Source organism: Octodon degus, unplaced genomic scaffold (assembly GCF_000260255.1).
Source record: "Octodon degus isolate 3935 unplaced genomic scaffold, OctDeg1.0 scaffold00033, whole genome shotgun sequence".
Classification (NCBI taxonomy): Eukaryota; Metazoa; Chordata; class Mammalia; order Rodentia; family Octodontidae; genus Octodon; species Octodon degus.
In genome coordinates, this window is record NW_004524609.1 from 15,942,243 (window position 1) to 15,969,449 (window position 27,207).

Genomic DNA, 27,207 nt, shown 5'->3' on the forward strand with positions numbered 1-27,207 from the left:
AAAAAAAAAAAAAAGTAAACAGGTTGGAAATTTCTGGTTACCAAGAGAGAAACCAGCTAACAATGAAACTTCCCCCTTTTTTGAGACAACGTCTCCTGCTGTATTGCCCAGGCTGACCTTGAGCTTGATCCCTCTCCTTTGGCTTCCTCAGCCAGGATTAGAGGCAGTGGCCACCTCTCAAACAATAAGGCCTCTTTGGCCAACACCAAAATATTGAGCTCCCCTTCTCCTGTGATTCTTCCTGAGATGAGCCCCTGGGGTAGAACGCTGAGCCTGAGGTAATGCAGACATTCCCCTTCATTGAGCAAGGAGCCCTGAGCATTGTTGGCTCCAGGCAGGCCTCCATGGTGCTGCAATGCAGCAAGCACTATGTCCTCTGCAAAGTGGCATGTGAATTCTTTCTGGAAAACATGATAGCTTTCCCTGTGACCTGCTACCTGGTGGCCTTCTCCTTGTGTAGGGAGGCCACTAACTACCCAGTGAGGGTCAGGGCACGCTGGCTGAGTGGCGATTACGCCTGGTGGTCTCTGTAGCTTCTCCTCCAAAGCATGTGGGTGGGGACAGAAGTCTGCCACCAGAGGTGTCTAATTCTTTGTCGAGCACTGAATACAGGGCCTGGTGCATGCTATGCAAGTGCTCTACCACACCCTGCTTTAAGCAGAACTCTGAGGGAGCTCAGAGACTGGTGGTGTTCACTGCCTGCTTTCTCTGCTGTCCTTATCTTCAGACACCAGATCTTGGGGCCCGACTAACTCAGTGGTAGAGGGCTGGGAGGAGGCCCCTTTCCCTCACCATGCATGTGGTACAGCTCACTGGAGGTTTTCTATTGTTCCTGGAACACAGACTGAGGCCAGTGATGGCAGAAATCATCTTTATTCACACCCCTTGCCCCCATATCCTCAATGTCCTTCACTCCAAGTCCTGGGTTTGGCAGGTGGGGCTGCCAAAGGGGCTGCGTCAGGCAGGGTACAGACCCCACAGCTTAGCCCTCCAGGGCTGCACCTTTCCTGTTCCTGCCGGCACAGCTCACCCTCTGGGATGGACACACTGTGGTCCCTCAGTAGATGCCATAAGTGGGCTCATGACTGTCCCTGTACCGGTCCAGGTAGCGCAGGGGCTGCCGGTGGGGGAAGAGCTTCTGCTTCGGGTGGTAAGCTGGTGGCCGAACAAACTCAAACACAGGCTCCCGCATGTCTGCAAGAGGAGTGAAGGTCCAGGGTGGAGTCCTTGCCTGAGGTGGGGCCCAGATGGGCACTGCACCCCACTTCCCAGTCCTGCCTGCCCACCCTTACCCAGAAGCTGGTGAAAGGTATGGGTGACGGAGTCATCCCAGCGGCACTGGAAGAAGGCCAGGCCAGCGGGAGTCATGGCTTCCTGGTGTTTCTTATAGAAATCAAACGTATGGAACGTCCTCTGGGCTAGCTGGTAGCTGTGAGAAGACAGCAACAGCTCAGAATTCGGGGGTGACAGAGCCCTGCCCTCTCCCACCCACAACCCACCAGAGACCTTCGAAGTCCCACTCTTCTGTCAGCCTCAAGAGCTAGGTCAGGAGACAATTGGGCTTACCAGGGTGAGGGGCGAATATCTGCGGAGAAGTCGATGGGCTTGTCCTGCTTGAAGAGCAGGAAGGCAAAGCGGTGGAAGCCGGAGCCTTGGGCGGGGAAGGGGGGCAGGTAGGGACACGCCTCCTGTCCTGCAGCCACCCTGTTACCTGGGATGTTGGTTCTGATAGGAGGCAAGAATTTGTTAGTTACCACTGAAGGAGGTGCTACAGGGATCCCTGGCCTGAGAGGGTAAAGTCCCTCCCTGAGGGGACAGATTCCTGCGTGATAAGCTTAGCACCCCACAGATGTCCTGCAAATAGGTGCAGGGAACAGGAGGGGCTCAGAGGCAGGCACCTAGCTCTGGAGGCTGGCGGGATGACAGCTTGGTCACACTGCCTTTCTACTCCGCCTCACAAGCAGGGTCTGCACAGCCACTCAGGCTGGAAAAGCAGGCCACCATGAGTTGCTTTTCTCTTTTTCTAGGAATCTGGGGTCTTGTCAGGGAGTCTGCCCAGGCCTGCACTGGGGTGGCTTATCCCACTGTTACATGTATATACTCACTTAGGCTTGCTATCTTTTCTTCTGCACCTTTTGGGTGAATGAAGGATCACAGGGACCGCCCCACCACCAGGCACATGTGAGGGGATCACTGGGGTGAGAACTTAGTTCAAAATCCCTCAGTGTAAGCCAGCATTATAGTGCATGCCTATAATCCCAGTACTTAGGAGGCTGAGGCAGGAGGATCACAATGAGTTTGAGGTCGGCCTGGGGTACATAAATGAGTTCAATGCATGCACTACATAGTGAGCCTGTCTCAAAACAAAACAAAGCAGGGGCTGGTGAGATGGCTCAGTGGTCTAAAGCACCTACTTAGAACAAGCTTAGCAAAGCACAGGGACCTGGGTTGAATCCCCCAGCACCACATGCCAGCCAGCCCCGCCCCCTGGTGGGCTGAGCTGGCCACACACACACACACACACACACACACACACACACACAAAAAAAAAAAAATAAAATAAAAAAAAAAAAAAAAAAAAAGACTCAGTTTAAAAAAAAACAAAACAAAGCAATCCTGTGGTCAGTCTAAGTGGAGCCAAGACTGCAATTCAGGGGCAACCCCTTACAGGCTCCTGGGTCTCTCTGCACATCCCCCATCTGCCCCACCAGATACTCACACCAGCCAGTGGAGGTACTCGGCGTCGGGCTCCAGCAGGTGTCCATCTGCACGGAAACACACCTTGAGCACAGGCCCTGCAGACCTTCTGTGACAGGAGGAGCTGCAGTGCTTCATCCCGTCCTCGCCAGCTTCTGGCTGGGGAGGAAGAGGAGGAGGAGGAGGAGGAGGAGGAGGAGGAGGAGGAGGCGGCGGCGGCGGCGGCGGCGGCAGGAGGCCCAAGGAACCTCAGACACCTACCCAGGTTGGTGAGCATCAGTGTCCATATGGAGCCCTCGTCTGCCTCATAGGTCACCTCTGGGGACTGGGCAGCCTGGCAGAAACAGAACAGCGACGCTGCAACCCGCACCAGGGACAGATAAGCCCTTGCAAACAGAATGTCTTTCTTGAGAACTGGCGCTCTGGGCAGTGGGTGACCCAAACTAGGGACCCTGAAAGCCCCTCACAGAGATACACAGGCCAAGAGATGGAACAGGAGGGATCTGCAGAGCTGCCTGTTCTAAAATCTGAACCATAAGGACAAGGGTGTAGCTCAGTGGCACAATGCCTGCCTGGCAAGCGTGAAGTTGTGAGTTCGAGTCCCAGTACCAACAACAACAAAAAAGATCTGAACCATAAAAAGGATCACGTGTTAAGGACAGCGGCCAGTCCCAGGAACATGCAAAGGTGGAGCTTCTTTTTCCTATGTTTTATATTACTGTCTTTGCAACTCTCATGTTTAATATTCCAGGAAACTCCAAACCTAGGAGCTGTCTATGACACAGCAATGGGAATATGCAGGGCAGGGGAAAGGACACAGTGAGTAGTTCCTACCTCCGTTGGAGTCACTTCATTGCCATAGTACACAGGCATCAGGTCCTCCTCACCCACAGCATAGGCCACGCGCAGGGGGACCCAGGGCACGAAAGTGGCATCATGGAACAGGTCTCGGTAGAGGCCATAATACTCAGCCAGCCGCTGCTTGTGGTAAGGGCCGCAGGTCCTCTCCCATTCTGCACGCACAGCCTCGAGGGGAATGCTGGCTGGGAAGAAACGGGGAGTTGGATGCAAGGAGGTGACAGGGACCGATGGTGCCCCTCCTCAGACCTACCTGTGCGGAGGCGGGCTGCCCGCTCCTCTTCCACACTGGCTCGAAGCTCCTGGCGGATCCGTTTCCGTTCCAGTAGCCTTTGCGCACGGCAGATCTTGGGTGGAGGCAGCCCAATGTCAATTTTGTCTTTAGGATCTGGGGAAGGAAGATATGTTGAAGGAAGGAGGATTAATTTTCTTGGTTAAACTCTTGGTCCGCTGATGGAGACTTCCTTTTGATTCATAATCTCCCCACATCTGAAGAGGGCCCCACTGGGAGCAAATCAGACATAAGGTTAAGGTGATGTTTGGGTTCCCTCAACCAGGTCACACTGTCTCGTCCAAGTCACGGGAAATCAAGAAAGATGGTCATTCTAATTACAACGGGGATCACAGCTGGCTGTGGGCTCACACCTGTGTCCTGTGGAATGAACAGCTGGAGCTCCAACTTACAGCACTTCTACACTTTAATGAGGAGATAAACTGTGCAAGTCAGATCAGGAACTATAAGCTTCTAGGTAATGCTGTGTCGCAGAACAGAGTTTGAGTAGTAAAGCACTGGACAACGTTCAGCCCAACACCTTTGTCATCTTACCCCAGACACAAATGTATTACGCCCTCATCAGGCACTGTGGTATACAACTGTAACCCCAGGACTGTGGGGAGACTGAGGCAAAAGATGGAAAGCTCAGCCTGGGCCACACGACTTACAGTAGAGACAAGTGCCCAAACTGCGATCCAAAACTCATGTACCGCAAAGAGCCAGCGCTGCAGTGAGAGCTGGATGCTGAGGTTTTAGTTTAGAAAAAGCACTTCGCACATTAACGTCTTCTGTCTTAAAAGAGAAACAACACAACTCATACTAAAGGTCTGCCATCACTGATTGAGACCCTCTCAAAAAAAAAAAGGTGTGTGGGGGGAGATGGGTGGAGATGCAGCTCAGTGGGAAGGACCTGAGTGCAAGCCCCAGTCCCAGCTCCCACCCCCCTTTTTTTTTTTGCAGAACCAAGGATTGAACTCAGTCCCTTGTGCTTGCCAGGTGAGCACTTATTCTACTGAGCTATCCCCCTGGCCCCCCATCCCACCCCCCATTAACAGGCTGCATCCTTTAATCCTCACAGCAATCTGGTGAGAGACACAATTATTTCCTTTTAGGATTAAAGAAACTGAAGCTCAGAGATGTTTATCCCTAAGAGGGTAGGCTGGGCACAAATCAGGTTACAGGCTTGTGCCCTTAACCCATAAAAAGTAGGTATAAATGCGTCAAAATGGATGCAGTGGGGCTTTTTGTTGTTTGCTTTTCGAGACAGGGTCTCACTATGTACCCAGGCTGGCTTTGAGCAGCCTAGTGATCCTCCTGGGATTACAGGCAGGGGCCAAAATACACAAAAATGGATGTACTTGGTAAGTCCTTTAGAGACTGTGTCCTTGAGTCACCTTGCCCAGGGCTTTAATTTCACATAGCAAAGTACTGGACACACCGTGCCAGGTACAGAGTGTGCAAGATGGGGTCCCCAGCTGCTGGGTGCTTGCGATCTGAGGAAAGGTGAGAGTCGGCAGCGGTGAAGCACAGGGAAGCTGTTAGGAAAGGGGCTTAGGAATGCACATTTTACTTTTTATTTGGTGGAACTGGGGATTGAACTCAGGCCCTTGCGCTTGCCAGGGAAGCGCTTACTCCACTGAGCCATCTCCCCGGCCCCAGAAGCCTGAACTCTTGACAGTGAAGAGATGATTTTCCTAGTAGGAGGGGCAAAACGTAAACATTCCTGGAGGGGGACGCAAGGCGATTTCCCGGCCTCGCCAACGTGCCGCGGACCCCTCCCCGCGCCCGGCCCCAGGGCCGAGGCCGGTGCCCACAGCTTCGGCCCCCGTCGCCCCGCACCTGTCTTCTCCCCAAAATATTCCTGGTAGGTCCGCCACCAGTGCGGGGCCCGCGCCTCCTCCTCGGCCCGGCGCCGGTAGCGGTCGAAGCTCCGGTACTTCTCCAGTCGCTCCAGGTTGCTCACATCGATGTCCTGGTTGGGCATCGGCCCCAGCGGGGGCGTCCGGCGGCCGAGGGCAGCTGCGGGCAGAGGAGGGCGTCAGGCCGGCTACACTCCGAGCCCCGGGGGGCGCGCCGGCCTCACCCAGGGGACCAAGAGCTCCCCGTACGTGGATCCCTCACCCGAGGTGCCGAAGCCCCGCCATCCCCGACTTTTGGACAGCACTACTCGCCACCAGGGCGCCGCCATCTTTCCCGCGCCGCCGCCAGGACCCCGGGAGAGGTGGCTGCAGCAGCGCCTGAGCGCCGCGCGCCAGCCCCGCCCCGAGCCGGGCCCGGCTGGCCACAGCCACGAGGGCCACCAGGGGGCGGCACACCCGGAGAGCGCCCAGAACCGGGGTGCGTCTCGGCATCCAGATTTTATTTAGGACAGGGTCTACAGGGTCTCGCTATTTAGATCGGACTCCTGTTATCCTCCTGTTTTAAGGCTCCCAAGAGCTGGAATTATAGGCGCGCGCCAGAGGGCGCATCTTAATCCCCTTTTCAGCGTGCCCCGGGGGCGGGGCCGGCACGGATGCCAGGGATCCAACATGCGGCGCTCTGTATAAGCAGCCCATTTAGTCCGCTGAGCTATCAGGCTGACCCTTTGCATCGATTTATGAACCCTACAGGAGACATCCTGAGCTCCCCGACCCTGCAAACCAGGGTTGAAGAAAGGAGTAGGGTCCATGCCCTAATTCTGGAGTCAGATTGCTTGGGTTTAAACTGCAGATTATGACCTTCCTTCCCTTTGCCCTTGTCGGTGTCTCGCTTGGGGCGAGGAGGAGGTAATAACAGAGTTGTTACATCTGAGTTAACCTAGCAGGAGTCCAGCTTGCTGGGCAAGCGTTGTACTGCTGAGCCAAATCCCCAGCCCCAAGTGTAGCTCTTCTGGATCATCTCATTTGCAACTAACCACACAACAGCATCAGGGACCTGGCTAAGGACACGGGATCATGTTCTAGATGGAGCTGCCTTGTTCTTGGGAGCCAGTTCTAACAAGGTAAAACTCGGTGGCTCAAGTAATTCAGATCCTTTTCTGCCCCAGCCCCCAGCGCTCTGCCCTAGAATATGAGCCTCGGTCGAAGCAGACCTCCACTTCTTCTGCACACCCTGCTCCTTAGGCCACAGGCCTTGGCACATGCTGTCACTTCTGCTTTCTACTGCCTAGGTTTTCCTGCTGTGGCCTGGGGAATACCATAGGGAGTGGTCTGTCTCAGAAGCCTTCCCTGACATTCCAGGGCGAGGCTGGGGCAAGGTGAGCTGCTCTGACACCAGCAGAAGCTTGCCCCTCTTCACACTCAGATGCAATGAGAGGTCTCCATCCAGCAGGAAGGGACCATACCGCCAAACAGCTACACTGCTCCTCATCACCTCTAAGCCACCCTCTGCACACTACTCTGGTAATCCATGAGCGGACTCACAGGCCAGCAGCACCTAAGCTGATCCTGCCCCAGGAAACCGCTGCTCACCTTGCAAATTCTGGATGCATGTGCAGTGGAAGCGAAGGCTGTCGGCCCAGGTGGACTGTGTTTACATCGTGGCTCCTTTTACAGTTTTACCTTTTCCTTTTCCTGCTGGATCCTCTTCTGTTTCTCTCCAGAGCCACCCGGCCTGGCCCCTCTGCAGCTGAGGACACACAGGATGTCCAGGTGGAGGTGCAAAGGCCTGCTGCTCACTGGGCCCCAGGTTCCTGCAGGCCTGCTCTCTCCCCAGGTCCACAGAGCCCCTGGGTGCAGGGCTCACTTGCAGTGGTACTGTCTGAAAGGCCCGTCCTGGACTTGTATGTGTTCATGTTGAGACAAACAGTGTATATGTGTGAGTCTTGAGCCTGTATGCCCATGATACTGACAGGGTCTGGCTCTAGTATGAATTGCTGAAGTCATTATGGTGGTCATCTACTATGGCTGAAGCCCTTAAAACAGAAGCCCATCTTCCCCAAGACCACCTCCCCCTTCTTCTCCAACTCAGGCCAGAGTACAGTTTCCTTTCACCCTTCCCCCCCCTCAGAAAAGACCCCGATCAGCTCCTCAGATGTATCTAAACATCCCCTCAAACTCTACCCCTAGGAAAGGGCCATAAAACCCTCAGCCTCCCTTTGTTCCAATCGAGAGCATTCCTTATCTTCTCCAAATTCTCTCCTTGTCCTCAAAGAAAATAAAGACCCTTTCCCTTTTTCCTTCCACTTCTCTGCTGTGCTAGGCGCCTGAAAACACCTATCAATCATCCTTATTACTGTCTACGAAAGTTTCTCTAAAAGGAATTTTTTTTTTTTTTTAATTTTATGGATTTGGTGCAGGGCCTCACCACGCAGCTCAGACTCATAGCGATCCTCCTGTTTCAACCTCCCCAGCGCTGGGATTACAGGCATGCACTACCATGCCCAATCTTGGTGGGCTGGCTTGGCATGCCCAGGGCAGGACCAGCACAGTATGTGATTGAATTGCCTGGGATTGAACCTGGGTCCATTGTGCTTGCCTAGGGAGGCACTTAGACCCCTGAGCTATCTCTGTAGCCCCAAATTTCTTTAAAAGTAATGGAAGGAAACATTATGACTTTGAGTTGTCACAATATTGAAGGAGTGAAAAAAGCCCAACATGCATTCCTATAGGCAGTCCAAATGCCTGGGCCCCAAGAGAGGCAATGTACGGGGATCATTAGGCCTCCTTAGTGCCGGTGACAGAGACAAGGACAGTGTCATCACCAGGTGTCTGTGGGATGTCACTGTTTGGCCATCCCGTGGGGATTGGCTACTCACTGGTGAGCAACACTTGAGTCACCCAAGACCTTCCTGACCCATGTCCAGGCACCAGGTGCCAAGGGAACACTTTTCTGTGACACCGCTGTGCTGTGCTGGGAATAGTCCTGCCCTCTGCCCCCTCCCTTGCACCACTGCAAATCATCCTCCAACACTTCCTGTCCCCACTCTTGTCCCTTCTGTCTGGTCCCTGCCCCACAGCCCAAATGGGTTTTCATAAATGCAGATGTGTTCTGCAAAACCCTTCAGGGACAGGCTGGGGATAGCTTAGTGGCAGAGCACTCACCCAGCACACGCAAAGCCCGAGGGTTGATCTCCAGCACCACAAAAACCAAACCAAACTAGTGCAAAAAGAAGACAGTTTAATGTGTCTGACCCAAAGCTGCAAGTTGTTGGCAAATAAAGGTTCCTGGGGCTGGGGAGATGGCTCAGTGGAATAAGCGCTCAGGAGAGAGCTTGGGGAGTACTGAAACCTAGGAGTCCAGCACCCTGTGAGGAGGAATCTGCCTGGGTACAGCCCTTCCCTGTCCCCTCCAGGCCTCCCAGGAGACCAGGAGGCCCTCCGTGTTCCCACTGGGGAAAGATGAAAGTCTGCTCAAGGCATCCCTAGACAAAAGGCTCCCTGTTGGAAGAGGCCTAGGCACAGAGACCCACCGCAGCTGCGTGCAGACCGGGGGATGGTGCACAGTGCTTGGGCTGAGGGAAGCCCTGCCTCCTTGGACCCCCAGGCAGCTGGGCATCTGAGTCAGCCTTGGTGGTCACGACTCCCTCGGCCTCCTGCTCCACCTCAGACCTGAGGCATGAGCCACAGCCCCTGGATAGGACATGCTCGCACCCTGTCTCATGAAGAGCTGTACGTGGCCTGGGCAGTGCCCAGCCTTGCTGCACACCTCCCCGAGGAGCTAGTGGCTTGGGGGCGGCAGCTGCTGGGTCTTGGTGCTGCAGCGAGGGCACAGCTGCCCCTCTTAGTCGGAGTGGGAGGTCCGATGGTAGGGTGAGTTCTCCAGTGATTCCAGGTAGAGCCGTTCATCCTCCAGGAAGGCACGGTTCTGTCGGGCAGATAAAGATGTGAGTTGACAGCTCTGTACACAGAGAGGGGACCCAGATCCTGTAGAGACAGCCCTCACCCTGGGCACCCTCCCTGGAGGCAGCAGGGAGTACAAAGTGCCCAGGCAAAGCTCTGTCCTCCAGGGGCCACTTATCAGCGCGTGGCTGTGTCTTCAAGCCCCAGTTTCTGTGTGTCCAAGAGAAGTTTAAGAAGCACATAGAGCCCCCCGGCCTCAAGCCCAGCACACAGGACACAGAGACAGCTGCTGTCGTTCCCACCCGTGGCCACTTGAGGTGTGCGGCAGAGGACTCCTGCCAGGTGCTTTGCTGGGAACTCGGCTGACGGCAGAGGTCAGGAGCTGTGTGCTGAGCACGGCTACGAATGTCTTATCACAGTCCCCAGCCCCCGCCTCTGCCCTGTGCTGCAAGGACTCTGCAGCATGACCAGAGTGACCTGAATCCAGGGGACACTCACCTGCTCATATTCATATCTCATCCATACCAGAAGGGGCTGAAGGTGCTGCGAGGGGCCACGGCTGGGCAGCTGACGGGAGGTAGGCGCAGCAGCCACTAAGGCACAGGCAGCTGTGTGGAGGGCAGAGGTCAAAGTGTGGGTCAGAAACCCAAGCAGCAGGGCTGGTTGCTCCACTTTCAGAAGCCTCTCGGAGCCTAGCGTGATGGTGCACACCTCTAATCCCAGCACTTGGGAGGCTGAGGCAGGAGGGTGGCCACAAGTTCAAGGCCAGTCTGAACTAAATGGCAAGATCCTGTCTCAAAAATATCAACTAAAAAAAAAAAAAAAAAATACTAACTAAAGAGGCCAGTCAAATAGCTCAGCAGATTAAAGCACCTGCAAGCAGGTGCAGGGGCCCGGGGTTCAATCCTGGGGCCTGCCGTGCTGGCTCCCAGCCAGGCATGCTGAGATGGCAATTGAGACTGGGCATGGTGACGCACACCTATAATCCCAGCTCCTGGGAGGCTATAAACAGGCAGATTACTATGAGTCCAGTCTAGTAGTGAGACCCTGAACACCCTGTAGACCTTTCCCTAGAAAAAGTTATTCTCTTTTTCTTCTCTTTTTTTTTTTCTGGTCTTTTTGGGACAGGTTTCCCTATGCAGTTCAGGCTGGCCTTTGATCTCACTTTGTGGCCCAGGCCCTCTTCTAACTCAATGATTCACCTGTCTCAGCCTCCCACTTGCTGGGGTTATAGGTGTGTGCCACCATGCCCAGCAGACACCAAAGCCAGAGACTGGGGTTGATGATGATATTACAAATCAAAAGAAAACAAAAATAATTTCTTTTCTGTTTTTTTATTGGTACATTTTGGATGTATTCAATGATAACATTCATCCTAGAGAATGTGTACCTATACATGATCTAGGCCAGCCAGATAGCTCAGCAGACTAAAGTGCCTGCTTATGGGCTGGAGAGATGGCTCAGTGGTCTAAAGCACCTACTTGGAACAAGTTTGGCAAAGCACAGGGACCGCGGTTCGATCCCCCAGCCCCACATGCCAGCCAGCCCCGCCCCCTGGTGGGCTGAGCTGGACACACACACACACACACACACACACACTAAATAAATGTAAAATATAAATAAATAAAGTGCCTGCTTAGGCAGAGCACAGCGACTGGGTTCGATCCCCAACTTGCATGCCGTGCTGGCCTGCAACCGGGGCGTTGAGACGGCGACTGTCACTGGGCATGGTGGTGTGTGCCTGTAATCCCAGCACCTGGGAGGCTGAAACAGGAAAACCATTATGAGTCCGATCTATGGTCTGTCTGTCTGTCTGTCTGTCTGTCTCTCTCTCTCTCTCAGTGATCTCCATATGTTATGCAGTTTAACCTCAAATATGTGGGGATCCTCCTGTATCAGCCTCCTGAGTATTGGCATTATAGGCCTGTATGACTACGCCCAGCACACTGGATACTCTCCAAATAAAAACAGATCTAAGAAGACAGCTAAACACACAGACTCTTGAGTTCAATCCCCAATACAAACCAATCCGAAAAACAAACAAAAAAAGAGTACTAATGAGATTCTGGGTGTGGTGCTATGTACCTGTAATCCCAGAGCAGAGATTCCAAGTTTAACCCAACCTGGGTATCTTAGTGATGTACTGCAAACCTATCTCAGGTTAAAAATATAAAAAGAGCGCACTGAGGATGCAGCCTGGTGGGATTGATCCTCAGTGCTGTGTGCACGTGCACACACACCCACCCGTCCACCAGCCCGCTCACAATAACAGAACTTTAGAACCCAGCTACAGCTGAGGGCCTGCTGGCATCTGCCCGGAGCCCTGCCCTGGCCCAGAGGAGACTTGTCCTTCCTCTTGGTGCCACTTACCACACGGGCTGGAGGGCACTGGGTTCTGGGCCCTGGGAGGAAGCTCCAGGGGGCAGCAAGGCAGGTCCTGTCCCAGGCGGCCAAGGTGCATCCTCTGCTTGGCCAGGCTCAGCTGCTCCTGTCCCCAACCCCAGAAAGAAGGACTCAGCAGGGAAGGAGACAGCTGCACAGGAGAGGTCGAGGCAGGGAGGGGGGACCTGCCTGGAGCACATGCTCTTCCTGCTGCCGAAGCTGCTCGTGCTGCCGCTGCAGCACCTGCAGCCTGGCCAGCTGCTCAGCCTTCATCTTCTGGGCCTTTTGCAGTGCAAGCTCGCCTTCCTCATACTTCTTAGAGGCCGCCTACAAAGAAGTACCTGGTTAGAGCTAGGGGGTCACTCGGGGGCCTTGGCCTGGACTACCCAGCCGTACCTTGCTCATGTGCTCCATCTCCTGGGCTCGGAGCTGCTGGCTCCAGGCTGTGGCCCTGACCTCCTGCTGTTGCCGCCTGAGCTCCTGCTGCTCCTGGGCCACAGCCTCCCTGTCCCTCGCCAGCTGCTCCTCCTTAGCCTGCAGCTCACTGGTCCTGACCTGCCGCTCTGCTGGCTCCTAGGGAAGGCACAAGCGTTCCGTCACCTCCTGAGCTGCCCCAGGCTTGGTGCACAGCCCACGGGGTCACCCTGCCTGCCCTGCCTCTCAGAGAGGCAGTGGTGCCAGGACTTCCAGAATAGGCAGAGAGGCCTGAGGCCAGGCTGGGTGCTCCTCACAAGCCACACAACTGCAGTGGGCCCATCTCTGAACCTCAGGTTCTTTGCTGTTTTGTTGTGTGTGGTACTGGGGATTGAATTCAGGGCCTCAAGCATGTCAGGCAAATGCTCTACCATTGAGCTACATTCCAGCCCCACATCATTTATAAAATGTCTGTCATGGCAGGTATGGCAGTACACACCTGTAATTCCAGCACTCAGGAGACTGAGATAGGAAGCTCACCATGGTCATGAGTTCAAGGCCACCCTTGGCTTCATAGTGACTTCAAGGCCAGCCTGGACTCTCAAAAAACTTAAACCAAACCAAAAACGTAGGGGCTGGGAGATGGCTCAGTAGAATAAGGGCTTTCCTGGCAAGCACAAGGTCCCGAGTTCAATCCCAGGTTCTGCCAAAAACAAAACATAAACCAAAAACATTTGTTATGAGACCACATGCACTGAGAGAAATGTGTATAAAGTGCCTTGGATGATACAAGGGTGGTGACTATTTATCTTTTTCAGACAGGGACTTGCTATGCAGTTGAGGCTAGCTTTTTTTTTTTTTTTTGCAGATCCAGGGATTAAACTCAGGCCCTTGTGCTTGCCAGGCAAGTTCTTACTCTACTAAGCCATCTCCCTGGTCCGAGGCTAGCCTTGAGCTCACTTTGTAGCTCAGGCTGGTCTCAAACTTGCAAGGATCCTCATGCCTCAGCCTCATGGGTGCTGGGATTATAAGTGCCTGGCTGTGACTACGATTTTAATGCTTTCTTTTTGGGTACTGGAGGTTGAGCCTAGTACCTTAAGCATACTAGGTAAGCACTTTACTACTGAGACACACTCCATGTTTTTTTTATTTTTGACATAAGCTCTCATTAACTTGCCCAGCTGGGCTGTGAATTATGGATCCTTCTGCTTCAACTTCATGAGTAGCTGGGATTCCCGGATGTGCCCAACATGTCTGGCTGGTTTCTATATTCTTGTTATGTCAATGTGATGCTCTTACTGTGATACTTCAATTCCCATTTCATTTTTTCCACGATTCTGATCACAAACCAAGTTGGACAAGAACCAACTCACATTTAATGATTAGGCTCAATGTTGCCCTTATGGGGAAATCTGATCCACTTCTCATCCAGTTCGGTCTGTGACCAGAATCAAGGAGAGAATCGAGTTGGTGAACCGCGGTACCGCTGAAATTCCTAGGCCTGGAAGCTGATGTACCCAGGGGAAAGGCCAGGGCTGTCCTGGAGGCGCTGGGCCTTACCTTGGCCAGGCTGATGATAGCGTCCAACTTGGTGTTCACCTGCATCTGCATCTAGGTTGGAATGACACAGGACATTGTCATCCACGGGTGTCTGTGCCTCGTGGTCATTTCAGTGTTCTTTAGTATTTCCTATATTTTACATATTTTCAATGAAATATGTTATATTATGACAAAGGAAAGAAAATGTTATCCTTTTTAAAATAAGGCTTGGGGCTGGTGAGATGGCTCAGTGGTCTAAAGCACCTATTTAGAACAAGCTTAGCAAAAAGCATAGGGACCGCGGTTCAATCCCCCAGCACCACATGCCAGCCAGAACGCCCCCTGGTGGGCTGAGCTGCCCCCCCCACAAATAAATAAATATTAAAAAAATAATAAATAAAAAAAAATAAAATAAGGCTTGCTCTTATACATGAATAATATGTGTGAAGTTAAACATGTGTGTCATAGTTGTGGGGGTTAAACTGCATTTTGTGGGCCAGAATGCCTGTCCTGATGCCACAGGCACCAGCTGATGTGGCAGACGAGGGAAAGGAGAAAGACAAGTACAGCTGCCGGTGGGAGGACTGCGGAGGGCGGGCCTGCGGCCAGCTTGTGCACAGGTGGGCAGAGGCAGGGAGGGACGGGAGGAGCACTGACAGCATGAGGAGGCATGCAGTGGAGGCCAGAGCCAGGCTGTGCCCTGGGGCAGGCGGCCTGCACGGGAGGATGTGCACCTGCTCCAGGCGGCTCAGGCGTTCTTCCATCTTCCCAATGTCCTCCTGGAGCCGCCTGTGCTCCTCCATGGCACGCTGCTGCAGGTCCAGCCGTTCCTGCAGGACTGGGAATGGCCACAGGGCACTCAACACCTTGTCCTCCTTCCCACCAAGGGGACACCAGCTACAAGAGGGATGTACCTCGCAGCTGCTCATCTTGCTGCCGGATGCCCGATTTCCGCTCCTGTGAGGTGGTGAGGTGCAAGGCTTCCACGTGGGAGGCCAGCTCCTTCAGGCTGCTGGACAACTGTTCCATCTGGGACCTGGAGGATTGAGACACCTTGTCCTGGGGATATCCAGGCTTGAGACCTAGGGTGGGCAGGGCTGGGGTCACACATATCGTGTGAGGGAGGCGGCCCTGGTGATGGCATCGATCTCTCGGTCCCTCAGCCGCTTCAACTGCTGTAGCTGTTCCTCATGGTCCTAGCGCATCTCCGGGATGGACGCCCTGATAGGAAGCGGTGGGGCAGGCCCAGTTCTATTCTGAGAAAGGCCACATGGACAGATGGCACAGAGAACACCAGGGAAGCTCTTCAGGGAAGGTGCAACCCTCCCCGTCCCCCACAGCTCTGCTTTAACTTTCCCAGCTCCAGTGCCTTTTCTTTCTTGGTGTTTCAATGCCCTTTGCACCAATTCCTCCTATTATTTGGTAAAGGGCCCTTTTCATAGGAAACAAGAAGTGTGTACAGGCTTTCCAAATAGCTCAAAGGATTAAAGGATAGCTCATAGGCAGATGCAGGGGCTGGAGGTTCGATCCCCAGTGTGCTGTGCTGCTCCCCCCACCCCCCCAGCGCTGAGAGGATTAAGACTGGGCATGATGGCGCGTACCTATAATCCTGCTCTTTGGGAGGCTGAACACAGCAGAATCACTACGAGTCTGATCTACGTAGTAAGACACTGTAGAGGGCTGGTGAGATGGCTCAGTGGTCTAAAGCACCTACTTAGAACAAGCTAAGCCAAGCAAAGCACAGGGACCGTGGTTCAATCCCCCAGCACCACATGCCAGCCCGCCTGCCCCCTGGTCACACACAAAATAAATAAATAAATAAATAAATAAATATTAAAAATAAATAAATAAAACTGTGAGCCAAAATAAACTTAAAAAAAACAAAACAAAACAAAACAAAACAACAACAACAAAAAAAAACACTGTAGACCCTGCAGACCATTCCCTAAAATAACTGCCCCCTGGGGGGGTGGGGAAACCAAGAAGAAAGCTGTGTGGATAAGCCTTTGTGGCCATTTGGGCAGTCTTAAAAGGACTATTCTATCCTCAGTGACTACAGTATCTTGTTAGTTTCGCTCTCACCTAGAAAACAACCAAACCAACACACCAGCACAGCAGGTACATCTCTCCCTGGTGGAGCTAGTCAATAGCCTCCACTGGGTCAGCAGAGAACGGATTAACCTATGTCTGCCTGGGCCCTGGGACGCTTTCTTGCTGCTACCATGCTTTGATCAGATGCTTAGGTATGCTTTGAGTCTTGTGCATGCCACCTCCTGCCTCAGTGGAGGGGCAATGGGCCAGTGTGGGCAGTCACTGGTCCTCACCTCATGGGCTGAGGAAGGGCTGGAGCCCTGTGCTAAGGTTGTAGGCCACAGCCTGGGGCTCACGAGCACTGTTCTCCTCGGGCCACTCCTTGACAGCTGGCTCCCACCCACCACCCAAGTCTGTTCTCACCGCTGCAGCTCCAGAAGCTGAATCCTCTCTTGATCTTTTTCCCGCTCAGCTGCGGCCAACGGGTGCTGGTGCTGAGCTATGAGCTCAGTGCGAGCTGGTGCAGTCTCGTGGCAGTGGGACAGGTACTGGGCTGACAGTTCTTCATTCTCTCTTCGGAGACGCTCCTCCCACTGTTGGTATGATGTCTCTAGCACCTTGATGCGACTTCTGCTGAAAGGACACCTCCCTAAAGGGTCTCCTAGCACATCACTGTGGTCTTGCAGCTCAAGGGAGATCCAAGCCAGCCCTCGGGCAGGTCACGGACAGCGGGGTGGGTACCTGAGTGCACTCTCAATGAGCTCTAGGTCTGCCTGGTGCCGCTGCTGCCAACTCTCCAGCAACACCCTGTGCTGAGCCTGCTCTAGCTCCAGCTTCCGCACCTAGGAGACAACAGAGCTGCAGGGTAGCTCAGGCGCAGCGTTTCCCCACATCTACGTTTCCTGCTGCTTTGAGCCTCATCCTTCTTCCTTCCTGGTAAGGCTTCTACTGCACTTACCACTATCCACAGTCTCCACTGCTAGGTACTTTGAGGCCCTCCTCACCTGGGCCTCCAGCTCTGCCAGCTGGGCCGGGCACTGCAGCAGCTCCGCCTGGAGTGGACCAGTGTCGCTCTGAAGCTGGGCCTGGGCTGCCAGGATTGCCTTCTGGTATCCTGTGCCTGGCGGCAGATTTTGTACCAGGGACTATGGGAGAGGACAAGAGCCATTCTAAGGAAGGAGGTCGCTGAGCGTGGCTACTCCCTGGCCCTCTGCTCACGGGACTGCCTGGCCTTGCCCCTTATTTGTGGCTAAGCTGGGGGAGGACCAGACCAACTGAGCGGTCAGCAGCACCCACACTTTTAACCGGTCATGAACGTGGTTGCCCGCCCCCTCCAGGTCCCAGCCAACAACTTGCGGCCAAGTGTTGGAGATACTGTGGCCCAGTGCAGCCTCCAGCTTTGGAGACAAGTAGCAGTCATAGTTATGACAAAAGCTTCTGACACTGGCCCTCCTATTAAGTCTGAAGGCCACAGGTTAAAACTAAGCTGGTCTTCACCCACCATCTCCCAGGAACATAATCCTGAGTACCACTTTTCTAGGGCTCAGGTGTCACAGGTGACAGAACTGGAGAATCCATGGCAGGAGAGGAGGGATGGGGGAGGCTTTCTAAATGGACCAGCGGGACATGTGTGTCTTGGAGCATTCCCAGCTGTCCCAGATGGCCACTTCCAAAACCCTGCTGATGCTGTCAGGATTACACCCACTCTACTAGAAGTCACGAAGCTAAAACCACAGCAGGGCACAGATGGGAGACACCAGAGCAAGCTGGCTGCTGTCACATGAGGCATGTGTGATACACTCTTCAGATTTCATGTACAACTCTGGAGTTGCCTCTGAGCATGGGACAATGATTCCCTGGGGCCCAGACCCACCTCCATTTGTCCCACTCCCTACCTGGACAGGCACAGGGAGCACCGTGGGTTTCTGGGAGCTCAGGAAGCAAGCTGCAGGTTCTGAAACGTCTACAGCAGAGAAGCAGAGAAGTAAGAGGGAGACCAGGAGAGTTGCAGGCTTTAGGCCTCTGTGCAGGAGCTCATCTCCAGGTCCTACAGCCTTAACTCCGACTGTGAATGTGACGGGATTGAGGAGCACCCAGGACATTAGTACTGCGCACTGCAGGGTACAGTTGTGCGCACATCTTCAGGGATGAGACGGCGCTGGCTGGGAAACCTGTCCTGGGTGGCACCATCCGACAGGGCTACGTAGGGGAAAGCCACGCACACTGACATGGGCAGACTTGTCTCCTTTCTCTGCCTCCTGCCAGCTATGAGGTGAGCTTCTCTGCTTCAGCACTGCTCACCATGATGTGTCCCCACCTTGGACTGGAATCTCTGAATGTGTGAGCCACACAGCCTTCCTCCAGGTGGTTTTTCTCAAGTGTTTGTTCAGTGATGAAAAATTACCTCTACAGGCCCCAAAGGGGCTCTAGGTACCTCTGCCTCACTCAGGATTAAATGCCAAAGAAAGCAGAAAACGAACCAGTACAGGAAGGGTCTCCAGAGGCTGTTTTCCTCTTTAGGTCACCTGCAGAGAGGGCCAAGGCGGCCTGGCTGCAACTTGTGGGGGACCTGGGGACAAAGGGACAGGGCCGCATGTTGATCAGTTCTGTGTGTAGAACAGGGAGAGACAAGGATCAGTCACACCAGGGGAAAAGGGAAATACTGTGTTTGAATGCCTAGGTGGAAAGGCCCAGTGGTCAGCAGCTTATCAGGAGTGCAGGACCCAGTTGGTGAATATGGGGACACAGCCTCCAGAAGCTTCGTCATCAGTGGGCCTGACAGAGATGCTGAGTGCTACAGAGCCAGCCTGCGGTCTGGGGTCGCCCACCTCTAGGGTGGAGGCCTGGCAGCTCCCCTGCCTCCCCCTCTCAGCCCTAGTGCACACATACCCTCCAGCATCAGGCCTGATGGCTGGTGCTTCTGGTGATGCTGCTCCTCCCAAGGTTCTTCCAGCAGCTGCCTCATCACCTTCCTGAATGCAGGCAACTGGTTGGCTGAGGACAGTCGAAGTTGAAGAAGAAAGTCACAGCAAGCTCAGGTTGGATTGAAGGTGACCCTAGACCAGCTCACAGAACTAAGCCTGAAGGGCTCCTCCTCTCCCTGCTGCTCCCGCCATCATCTTGGAGAATCCCCCCTAGTCTGAGCACCCAGGGTCAAAGGCTACTCTTCCTTTGCAGGACCTACTCCCACCTCACTGTCCACTGTGACGTGTAACTGGACACTGTCCTAGAGCCACAACGGGCATGTCACACATGGAGGCACTCAAGTTCAAAGTCCTGGTGTCTGGCTCCACTTATCTTCATTCAATCTTCCATTGCTGCTCCCTTCAGCTGCCCCCCAGGGCAGTCACCTTCAGTTCTGCTCTTTTCTATAATTCCCATCTCTCTTTGCAGTCTTGCTGTTTGGGGCACAGTTTTTCCCTTGGCTTCAAGTCAAAGTCTACTTGCTACACCAACCCTGGTATGTGGTGCCATCCCTGGCTCACAAAACCACATCTCTTCCCTCAGCTCTGATGGTGGAGTGTGTCACCACTTCCTCTGCACCCTCAGCCTTGGGACCCTTCAGCTGGCCCTTGTGCCCAGGTTCCTGCCCACTGGCCCCCACTGCAGCTCCCAGGAGCTGCCCGCTGGGCACCGCGCCTTCTCAGACATCCCCAGGAGCGCATGGGACTCTCAGCTCACACACACTTTAGTCACTCTAGCTTGGGTCAACAGAAACACTGACAATCTCCATACTGGGCTTTGGCACCAGCCTCGAGGCTCGAGGGCTGGGCCCAGCTCAAAGGCAGGGGATGGCAGAGTCCACCACCTCAGGACGCCCTCTGTCCTCTCCTGCCAGCCCGCACCTGGCCCGAGCAGCAGCTCTCTCTGCTGTGCCCAAGAGGAAGGCGAGCAAGGTCTCCCAGTGGACACAGCAGCCCAAGCCCGTACCTGCCAGAAGGGGCAGACCTTGCTGTGCATGGTGGATTCAGGGTCTTATAAGCCCCAGTATGCTCCTCTCTGGCCAGACGTTGGGACTTCTTCTGAGCTAAGAGGCGGCCTAGCCAGTCCTCTGCCTCTTCTTTCTCTTGGGATGCTCCTAGCTTGGGAGCGTGGCTGGATTGGACAGGGGACATGGCACCCTCAGTTGGTAACTCTGTTCCTGAGGAGGGTACAGGAGGGACAGAATGCAGGCCCGAGGCTGAGTGCTGGCTCATAGGAGGGGCAATGGAGGGTGTAGACATTACTGCGTCGCCTCCTCCGGGCTCTCGGGTGGGAGAGGCAGGGAGCAGGTTCAAGTCTTCATCCTTGAGGCCCAACCAGTCAGCTCCTCCCTTTCTGGGGGGGACGGGGCTGGAAGCTGCTGGAGGGCTCCATTTGGAGCTCAGTTCTCCCTTAGGGTCTGGGCCACTTTCTGTTAACAACCTGTTTCAAGACAAAGAGAAAGGTGTCAGGCCATGGAGGCAGTTGTCCCAGTAGCCCCCTGCCAGCCTTTCCCTCTGTGATGGAGGGACTGTAAGGCCCAGAGCCAGAAGCGAGGGATCACACAGTCAGACCAAAGCCCAGCAGTGGCTCCCAGACCAGGTCAGGTGGAGGGGCGGCGGCAGGCGGTGTGCTGTCTACAGAGCACTAAGAAATACAGGCGTGCTTGTAATTTCAGCACTCAGGAGGCTGAGGAAGGAGACTCAATACAAGCCTGAGGCCAGCCTCAACTGCACAGTGAGTTCCAGGTTAGCCTGGACAACCTAGTGAGACTGTCTCAACCAAAACACCACAAACAAAAACAAACACCTTTTCCCTAAGCTCGAATCACCTCAAGATACAGATCAAACAATGCTGGGAGGAAAACACCAAATTCAGAAACTTCCATCATGGATGAAGTTTTGTTGCAAAGTGGGAAGAGTGCAGGGTCAGGCCTGCCTGGGCAGGCTCCGGGCAGTGTCCCAGGAGCAGGCTGCAGGTGCCGCTGCCACAGGCTCACGGTCTCACTCACTGCTGGGCAGCGTTCCGCAGGGAGACCATGGACAGCGCAGCTTTGACTGGCGGAGGAAGCCACTGTGCCTTTCATCCCAGAGCAGCCCCCAGTGCGAACTCAGGGCTGCGTGGCAGGAACTGGGACCAGAGTCCTGCGGGAGCAGCTTTCAGCCCTGTCTGCACTCCTGGGGAGCGCCCTCTTCTGCAGTGCTTAGAGCTAGTGCTGTCACAGAGGCTGTCAGCGGAGCGGGGAGGCCTGGGGAGACTTGTCTCTCCAGTGGCCAGCCTGTCCTGGAGCCCAGTTCCCTCCAGGCCCTGCTCACCTAACAGACTGTGGGTGGGACTGCCGGCCCTCCGAGGAGCCCCAGGTAGGCTGGTAGGCCCCAAAGGTGAGGACTTCGTCATCGTAGGTGTCTTCTTTGTCTGAAAATTAAGAAGCCTGTGACTGTGCTCTAGAATCGAGCACAAGGGAAGCCCAATGTTTCATTTTTGGACAGTGCTGTGGATGGAATCAAGGTAAATGCTTCTCCACTGAGTGCAGCCTCAGGGCTGCGAACCCAACTTTAGCCCTCCCCCCCTCCCCCCATAAGGAGTCTGTCTAGAAATGCTGAATCAGATGCTGACATATGAAACAAAGCAAGGCAGGGTTGCCCTCGAAGAAGCACTATGGCTACACAGGACCAACCAGGAGCCAAGAAAACACTGGCCAGGCCTTGCCTCCCTTTTTTTCCGCAAGGTCAAGCTTAGTGCACTGTGGGTCACAGAACAAATCTTAACAGCTGGCTAGTGCAGCAATGTTTTGGGAAACACCAGTCCACAGGAACATTTGCACACCTGAGCTGCTGTCTCTCATGGGGTCAAGAAACTACCCTGAGCTGGGCAAGGCGGAACATGCCTGCAATCTCAGGACTGAAGCAGGAAGACTGAAAGTCTGAGCCCAGCTTGGACAACTTGACAATTTACCTAGCTCCTGTCTCAAAATACAATATATAGGGGCCGGGGAGATGGCTCAGTAGGATAAGCACTTGACTGGCAAACTCAAGGATCTGAGTTCAATCCCCGGTTCTGCCAAGAAAAAAAAAAAAAAAGGAATCTATCAAAATACAATATATAGAGAAGGACTGGGGATGTCCTCTCAATGTAAAGGCTCTGGGTTCAGTCCTTGGTACTGGGGAGATGAAATAAAGTAACATAAAAGTAAAGTAAAATAAAATAACTTTACAAGTGGTGAGCGGTATATTCATACACGTAACAGTATCTACACAGAGCAGCCAGGTGCAGGTGGGGTGAGAATAAATCTCAGGCATCTGTGTTAAGTTACAGATGTATTCAGTAACGTGTGTACTGTGACATGGAGTTATCTGTTACCTGTTATGGTAAAACCTTGGCTAGGGGCCCCTCCCTGCCCTCCTGTCCTGGCCCACCCTTTCCCCAGGCTTTCTCACCCTGTGACCTCTGGCACTTCTTGTCTAGCTTGAACTCCCTCTGTTCCCCAGTTCCTGGGCGAGCTAGAAGTTTGGTGGCTGTGCCTCGACCCAGAAGTTCATCCAGCTTGGAGCGAGCAGGCTGGGGACCTTCCCTGCAGGATGGGAGGTGGAAAAGGGGTGTGTGACTACAGAGGCTCCCCATGTCCTCTCCCTTGATTTTTTCTCTGGACCTGAGGCAGCAGCCCGGCCAGACTCCCCACCCATGTGGACGCTTACTGGCCTCCCATTTGCCTCTTCTCAGCAGTGGGGCTGTCTCCAAACCCCAGGGTGGCCATGATGTCATCCTTATCATCAAACAGCAACTCGTCTTTCTTTCGGACGGGGGTGTCCCCAGGAGTTAGAGGAATAGAAGGACCTGAAAGACAGAACCAAGGCCCTATGCCCATGGCTTTCTTGCCCTCCATCGTCACTAAATGGGCTGGGGTAGGGTCTCTCTGTCCCTGAGCTTCCAATGGGGCAGTGGGGAGGGGCTGCCCATGGGACTCGAGGTCCCCACCCCCACCCCTCTGCTCCCAGAGACTGGTATCTCTTGGTCCTGGACCTGAGGCCTGAGGTCTTGCCCAGCTGAGGGCTCTTGCTAGTGAGCTGGTACATTGTCCACAGCATCTCTCCCAGGATAAGGAACAAGTCTCCCCACCCTACCTGGCTCTCTGCCTGTGCTGAGGTTCTTATGTGAAGTGGTTTTACTCTCTGTCACAGGTAGCTTCTTGGCAATTCCTTCCTCATCATCAGAGAGAAGTCTTGCTAATGGATCTTCCAAGTCTCACCACCAAAAAGGAAAGAAGTCAGACTGTGATGCTTTGCTCAGGTAAAAACACCCTAGACTGTGGTAGCTACCACTGCAGCATAAATGAGCTGCTCAACATGTACAGGGCAGGGCCTGGGGGAGCTGCGCATGAGGACAGTTTGCTGGGCAAACCCAAGGGCCTTCTGACTCTGCTGGCCCATGGGCTCCTGGAAACAATTCTGAGGTGTCAGAAGAGAACATTGTGCATTGTGAAGGGAAAGGATGACCCTATACTTTAGTTTCCCCAAAAATAGAACAAGTAGAACCTTGCAGAATCCATGAGGATCTAACCTGAGGCAAAGGCTATCTGTTCTTCCTCAGACACACACAGCACCTCAGATAGGCAGAAGGGGATTACAAACACTACTGTCAAACCAGAGTGTCCCGTTTGAGCCCTGCCTGAGCAACTGTCTCAAAATAAAAGGGCGGAGGATGCAGCTCAGCGCAAAGCCCCATGGTTCAATCCCTAGTACCACAAATGAACAAGCAAGCAAACCAACAAACCAACAAAGGGAGTGTCCCAGAAGCAGGACTGGGGTATCTCTGGTACCTTCAAAAGATAACCTTCTGTACTGATGCCCCAAATTGCTGGGTGAGGGAGATGGCTTTCTGGTGGGACTGGTATCCCCTATAGGAAGAACAGAGAAAGCAACCTGGGCCTGGGTCTTTCCTAGTCTAAGCTTCTTCTCTACACCTTGGACTGGGGCCCCTGGGATGGTGAGGACTTCACTCTAGAAAACTGAGGCTCAAGGCTGTGGATACAACCATGGAGGGTCCCCACCCACCTGTTCTCACCCATGCTTCCAACAGGGCAATGTGGCAGGAAGCCATACCTGTCCCTTGTTATGAATCACTCCACACAAGCATGGGTTTGAGAGACAGACAGGTACCATCAAATTTCCCACTTTAAAAATTACCGTTGCTGTGCTCGAGAGCTTTGTGCATTCTAGGTGAATACTCTACCGCTGAGCTATAATCCCAGCTCACATTTCTATTTTAACTCAAAAAGCTCCTCTAGGAGTTTCCTACAACAGATTTAAGAATGACTGGAACAGTCCCTTTCTGTACCATAAACACACACACACACACACACACACACACACACACATACACACACACACACGCTCCTTGGTCTCTATTCCAAGAAAATCTGTAAGACATGAGAACACCTTTTCTTTCTTTCTTTTTTTTTTTGGTCGGGGGTGGGGGGTAGGTACTGGCCTTGCCCTTGCTAGCCAAGCCCTGGGGCCTCTGAGCTACATCCCCGGCCTGCATCTTTTCTTTTCTTCTTTTTGTGGCCAGCTCAGCCCACCCTGGGGAGCAGGGCTGGTGTGGCATGTGGTGCCCAGGATCAAACCACAATCCCTGTGCATTTGCCTAAGCTTGTCCAAGCAGGCGCTTTAGACCGCCGAGCTATCTTGCCGGCCCTGCATCTTTTCTTTCTAAGCAGCTTCTGTGATCCCAAAGTCTCGCTCACCTTCTTCACTGGCTGTTAACCTGCCAGCAGGTTTGGGATTACAAGGCAGCTCTTGTTTCCCAGAACCCTTTCCTGCTCTTTTGTTAGAGGATGGAGACTTCTTCAGGCCCAGGAGATCGGCATCCATGTCATCTAGATCCTAGAACAGCAGGAAGGATGGGGCACAATGCCTTAGAAAGCCTTGAGGGGCCCCCACTGTCCATGTGAAAAGGCTCAGCTCTAGAGGGGTACTGGGAAGTGGACTCTGTGGGGCTTCAGTTCCTGGAGGACCTGCCCTTGAAAGGTGCTGTGTGACTGCATCTGTCCCTTTCTCTGCTTCCCTATATGCTTCTGTCATGAGGTGCCACCATCTGCCTCTCTCCAGAAGGGAAAGCAAAAGTCAGATTGTGGCTCTTCCTAGAGACCAAACCAGTCCCAACCCCAACCTTATCTTGGGCCTTGAACCTCTAAAACTGTGAGCTCAATAAAGATTCTCTTGGGACTGGGGAGGTAGCTCAGTAGAACAAGTGCTTGCCTGGCAAGCACAGGGTCTTGAGTTCAATCCCCAGTACTGCTAAATAAATAAATAAATAAATAAATAAATAAATAAAAGATTCTCTCTTGACATGCCATCTGCCTCACACATCCAAGGGCAGAATTGTGAAAGAACAAAGGAAACAGAAAAATGGTGATTGGGAATGAAAATGGAACCAAAGGTCGACAGAGTGGGGTGAGAGTCAGGCGTGATGGTGCAAGCTTCCCAGCACTTGGGAAGCAGAGGCAGGAGGGTAACTGTGAGTTAGACGATAGTCTGGGCTTGGCTCATGATTCTAGAAGGGGTGACTGAAAACTACCCCCAAAACTGAGTCAGAGCAATTGTAGGTCATATGTGCCTTAGGGCATGGCTGCGTGGCCTTAGGAGGACAATTTCAGACTGGGTTTAAAGAAGTTGATCTTGGGGCCGGGGAGATGGCTCATCAGAATAAGTGCTTCCCTGGCAAGCGCAAGGGCCTGAGTTCAATCCCTGGTTCCGAAAAAAAAAAAAAAAAAAAAAAAAAAAGTTGATCTGGAGCTAAGAAGATAAGGAACCTCATGCTGTCCCCTCAGGTGGTAGGAGGGGTAGAGAGGACCCAACCAGGTGATTCACTAGGAGGGGAGTGGCCTTGTTTCACCAGAAGAAGAGGACCAAGAAATGTGGCATAGACTTTCTATCTCCAGATAGGAGGAAAAGATTTATACTCAGAGGGGTTAGAAGAGAAACCCCTGACTCAGGGTGAGCTGTGTTCCCACTAGGTAGAACTCAGAAACTGGAGATGTAAAGGAAAAATTACAGATGTAAAGTATTAATAGTTCACCCAGCCGCAGCCCTGAGGATCAGAAAGTTCTTTTCTTACCTTTATGGCCTGTAGCAAGGCCTGTGCGTCTGGATCTGAGATGTCAGATACCTAAGTCCACAAGAGGCACAAGTGAAAGAGATGAGAGGCATGTTAGTCTAGGCCCAACACCACTCAGGGCTCCAATCCCTTGTCACCGTGCTTCTGTAGGAGCACAGGGCCAATGGGGCACAAACAGGACTATCCCCTCACCTAGGGCTTAGCTATAGTGTGAAGTCAAATCCACCTAATTATGGAGACCCAGAGAGCTCTGCTACTTTCTGTCCCTCTCAACTGGAGAGATGACTTTCATCACAGAACTCCTGTCAGGCTGCTTCCCAATCACATGAGCAGATGGTGTGGAGTTTCTCACAGGAAGGGACAATATCCAAACCCAAAGTGCCATGAGCTCTACTGTTTAGTTCATCATTCTAGGGAAAAGGAGACAGATACTGCTTTGAGTCTACATGGTATCCCTTGGGGATTGCTTTGCTTTAAGAACAAACTGACTGCAGACTTCTGAACACTTCTGTGAGCAGTTCGCTGGCCACCACACCAACCTTGCCTTGCCTAGGGTCAAATCCAAAAGATGAGAATTGAGAACTGGGTTGGACTCACCTCAGCATCAGCTCCTGCCAAGCCTCCCAGAGTGTCAAAGCCGTCATCTTCCCGGAAGGAGCTGTAAAGGGGTAGAAAAGGACCATCACTCGTGCCGAGGGCACTAGATGACCCTAAAAAAATGAAGAGACTGAGGGGCTAGGAGTGTAGCTCGGTGGTAAGGCACATCTTTAGCATGTGGGAGGTCCTCCATTCTATCTCAGCACCACCACCATCAGAAAATAGTGGCTTAAAGGGTTGAAAGGAACTTGAAGGAACTTCTTCAGGAAGACAGATATGCTAAAGAGAATTTCACAGGCTGCCTAGTATAGTGATCTTATATTTTTATAAAGCAGTAGAGTCTTAAAAACAAATTGTTAGTTGGGAGCAGTGACACATACTAATCCTAGTAATATGAGAGGCTGAGGCAGGATCACAAGTTTTGAGTTCCACCTGGGCAACTTAGTGAGACCTAAATAATAGAGACTGAGACTGAGACTGAGACTGAGACTGAGACTGAGACTGAGACTGAGACAGACAGAGAGAGAGAGAAAGAGACAGACAGACAGACAGAGACACCAAGAGACAGAGAGAGAGAGA

The 27,207-nt window shown here is 53.2% G+C and overlaps 2 protein-coding genes across 3 annotated transcripts in view; both read right to left on the reverse strand.

Moving 5' to 3' along the window:
* Positions 1 to 854: 854 nt before the first annotated feature.
* Mrpl38 (mitochondrial ribosomal protein L38) lies at positions 855 to 6,065 on the reverse strand. Its single transcript, XM_004630115.2, has 9 exons — positions 5,951 to 6,065; positions 5,669 to 5,848; positions 3,809 to 3,943; positions 3,532 to 3,740; positions 2,959 to 3,031; positions 2,720 to 2,765; positions 1,567 to 1,725; positions 1,293 to 1,429; positions 855 to 1,194 (listed from the first exon to the last, which is right to left on the reverse strand). The coding sequence occupies exons 1-9, from the start codon at positions 6,015 to 6,017 to the stop codon at positions 1,058 to 1,060; spliced, it is 1,143 nt and encodes a 380-aa protein (XP_004630172.1). The 5' UTR covers positions 6,018 to 6,065; the 3' UTR covers positions 855 to 1,057.
* Positions 6,066 to 8,906: 2,841 nt separating this feature from the next.
* Fbf1 (Fas binding factor 1) overlaps positions 8,907 to 27,207 on the reverse strand; it is a 28,514-nt gene continuing 10,213 nt past the window's right edge. Inside the window, exons 6-27 of one of the 2 annotated variants that reach the window (XM_023714138.1) lie at positions 26,629 to 26,689; positions 26,032 to 26,082; positions 24,659 to 24,797; positions 23,732 to 23,809; positions 23,037 to 23,156; positions 22,611 to 22,749; positions 22,353 to 22,486; positions 21,231 to 21,330; positions 19,885 to 20,358; positions 18,844 to 18,948; positions 18,435 to 18,523; positions 17,850 to 17,917; positions 16,959 to 17,099; positions 16,696 to 16,796; positions 14,838 to 14,959; positions 14,658 to 14,761; positions 13,945 to 13,995; positions 12,367 to 12,543; positions 12,160 to 12,297; positions 11,959 to 12,076; positions 10,087 to 10,196; positions 8,907 to 9,613 (exon numbers count right to left, since the gene is read on the reverse strand). In XM_023714138.1, the coding sequence (XP_023569906.1) occupies positions 9,530 to 9,613; positions 10,087 to 10,196; positions 11,959 to 12,076; positions 12,160 to 12,297; positions 12,367 to 12,543; positions 13,945 to 13,995; positions 14,658 to 14,761; positions 14,838 to 14,959; positions 16,696 to 16,796; positions 16,959 to 17,099; positions 17,850 to 17,917; positions 18,435 to 18,523; positions 18,844 to 18,948; positions 19,885 to 20,358; positions 21,231 to 21,330; positions 22,353 to 22,486; positions 22,611 to 22,749; positions 23,037 to 23,156; positions 23,732 to 23,809; positions 24,659 to 24,797; positions 26,032 to 26,082; positions 26,629 to 26,689 (2,704 nt within the window). In that variant the 3' untranslated portion in view covers positions 8,907 to 9,529. The remainder of the gene's footprint in view (positions 9,614 to 10,086; positions 10,197 to 11,958; positions 12,077 to 12,159; positions 12,298 to 12,366; positions 12,544 to 13,944; positions 13,996 to 14,657; positions 14,762 to 14,837; positions 14,960 to 16,695; positions 16,797 to 16,958; positions 17,100 to 17,849; positions 17,918 to 18,434; positions 18,524 to 18,843; positions 18,949 to 19,884; positions 20,359 to 21,230; positions 21,331 to 22,352; positions 22,487 to 22,610; positions 22,750 to 23,036; positions 23,157 to 23,731; positions 23,810 to 24,658; positions 24,798 to 26,031; positions 26,083 to 26,628; positions 26,690 to 27,207) is intronic. The other variant, XM_023714139.1, reaches the window with a different exon arrangement.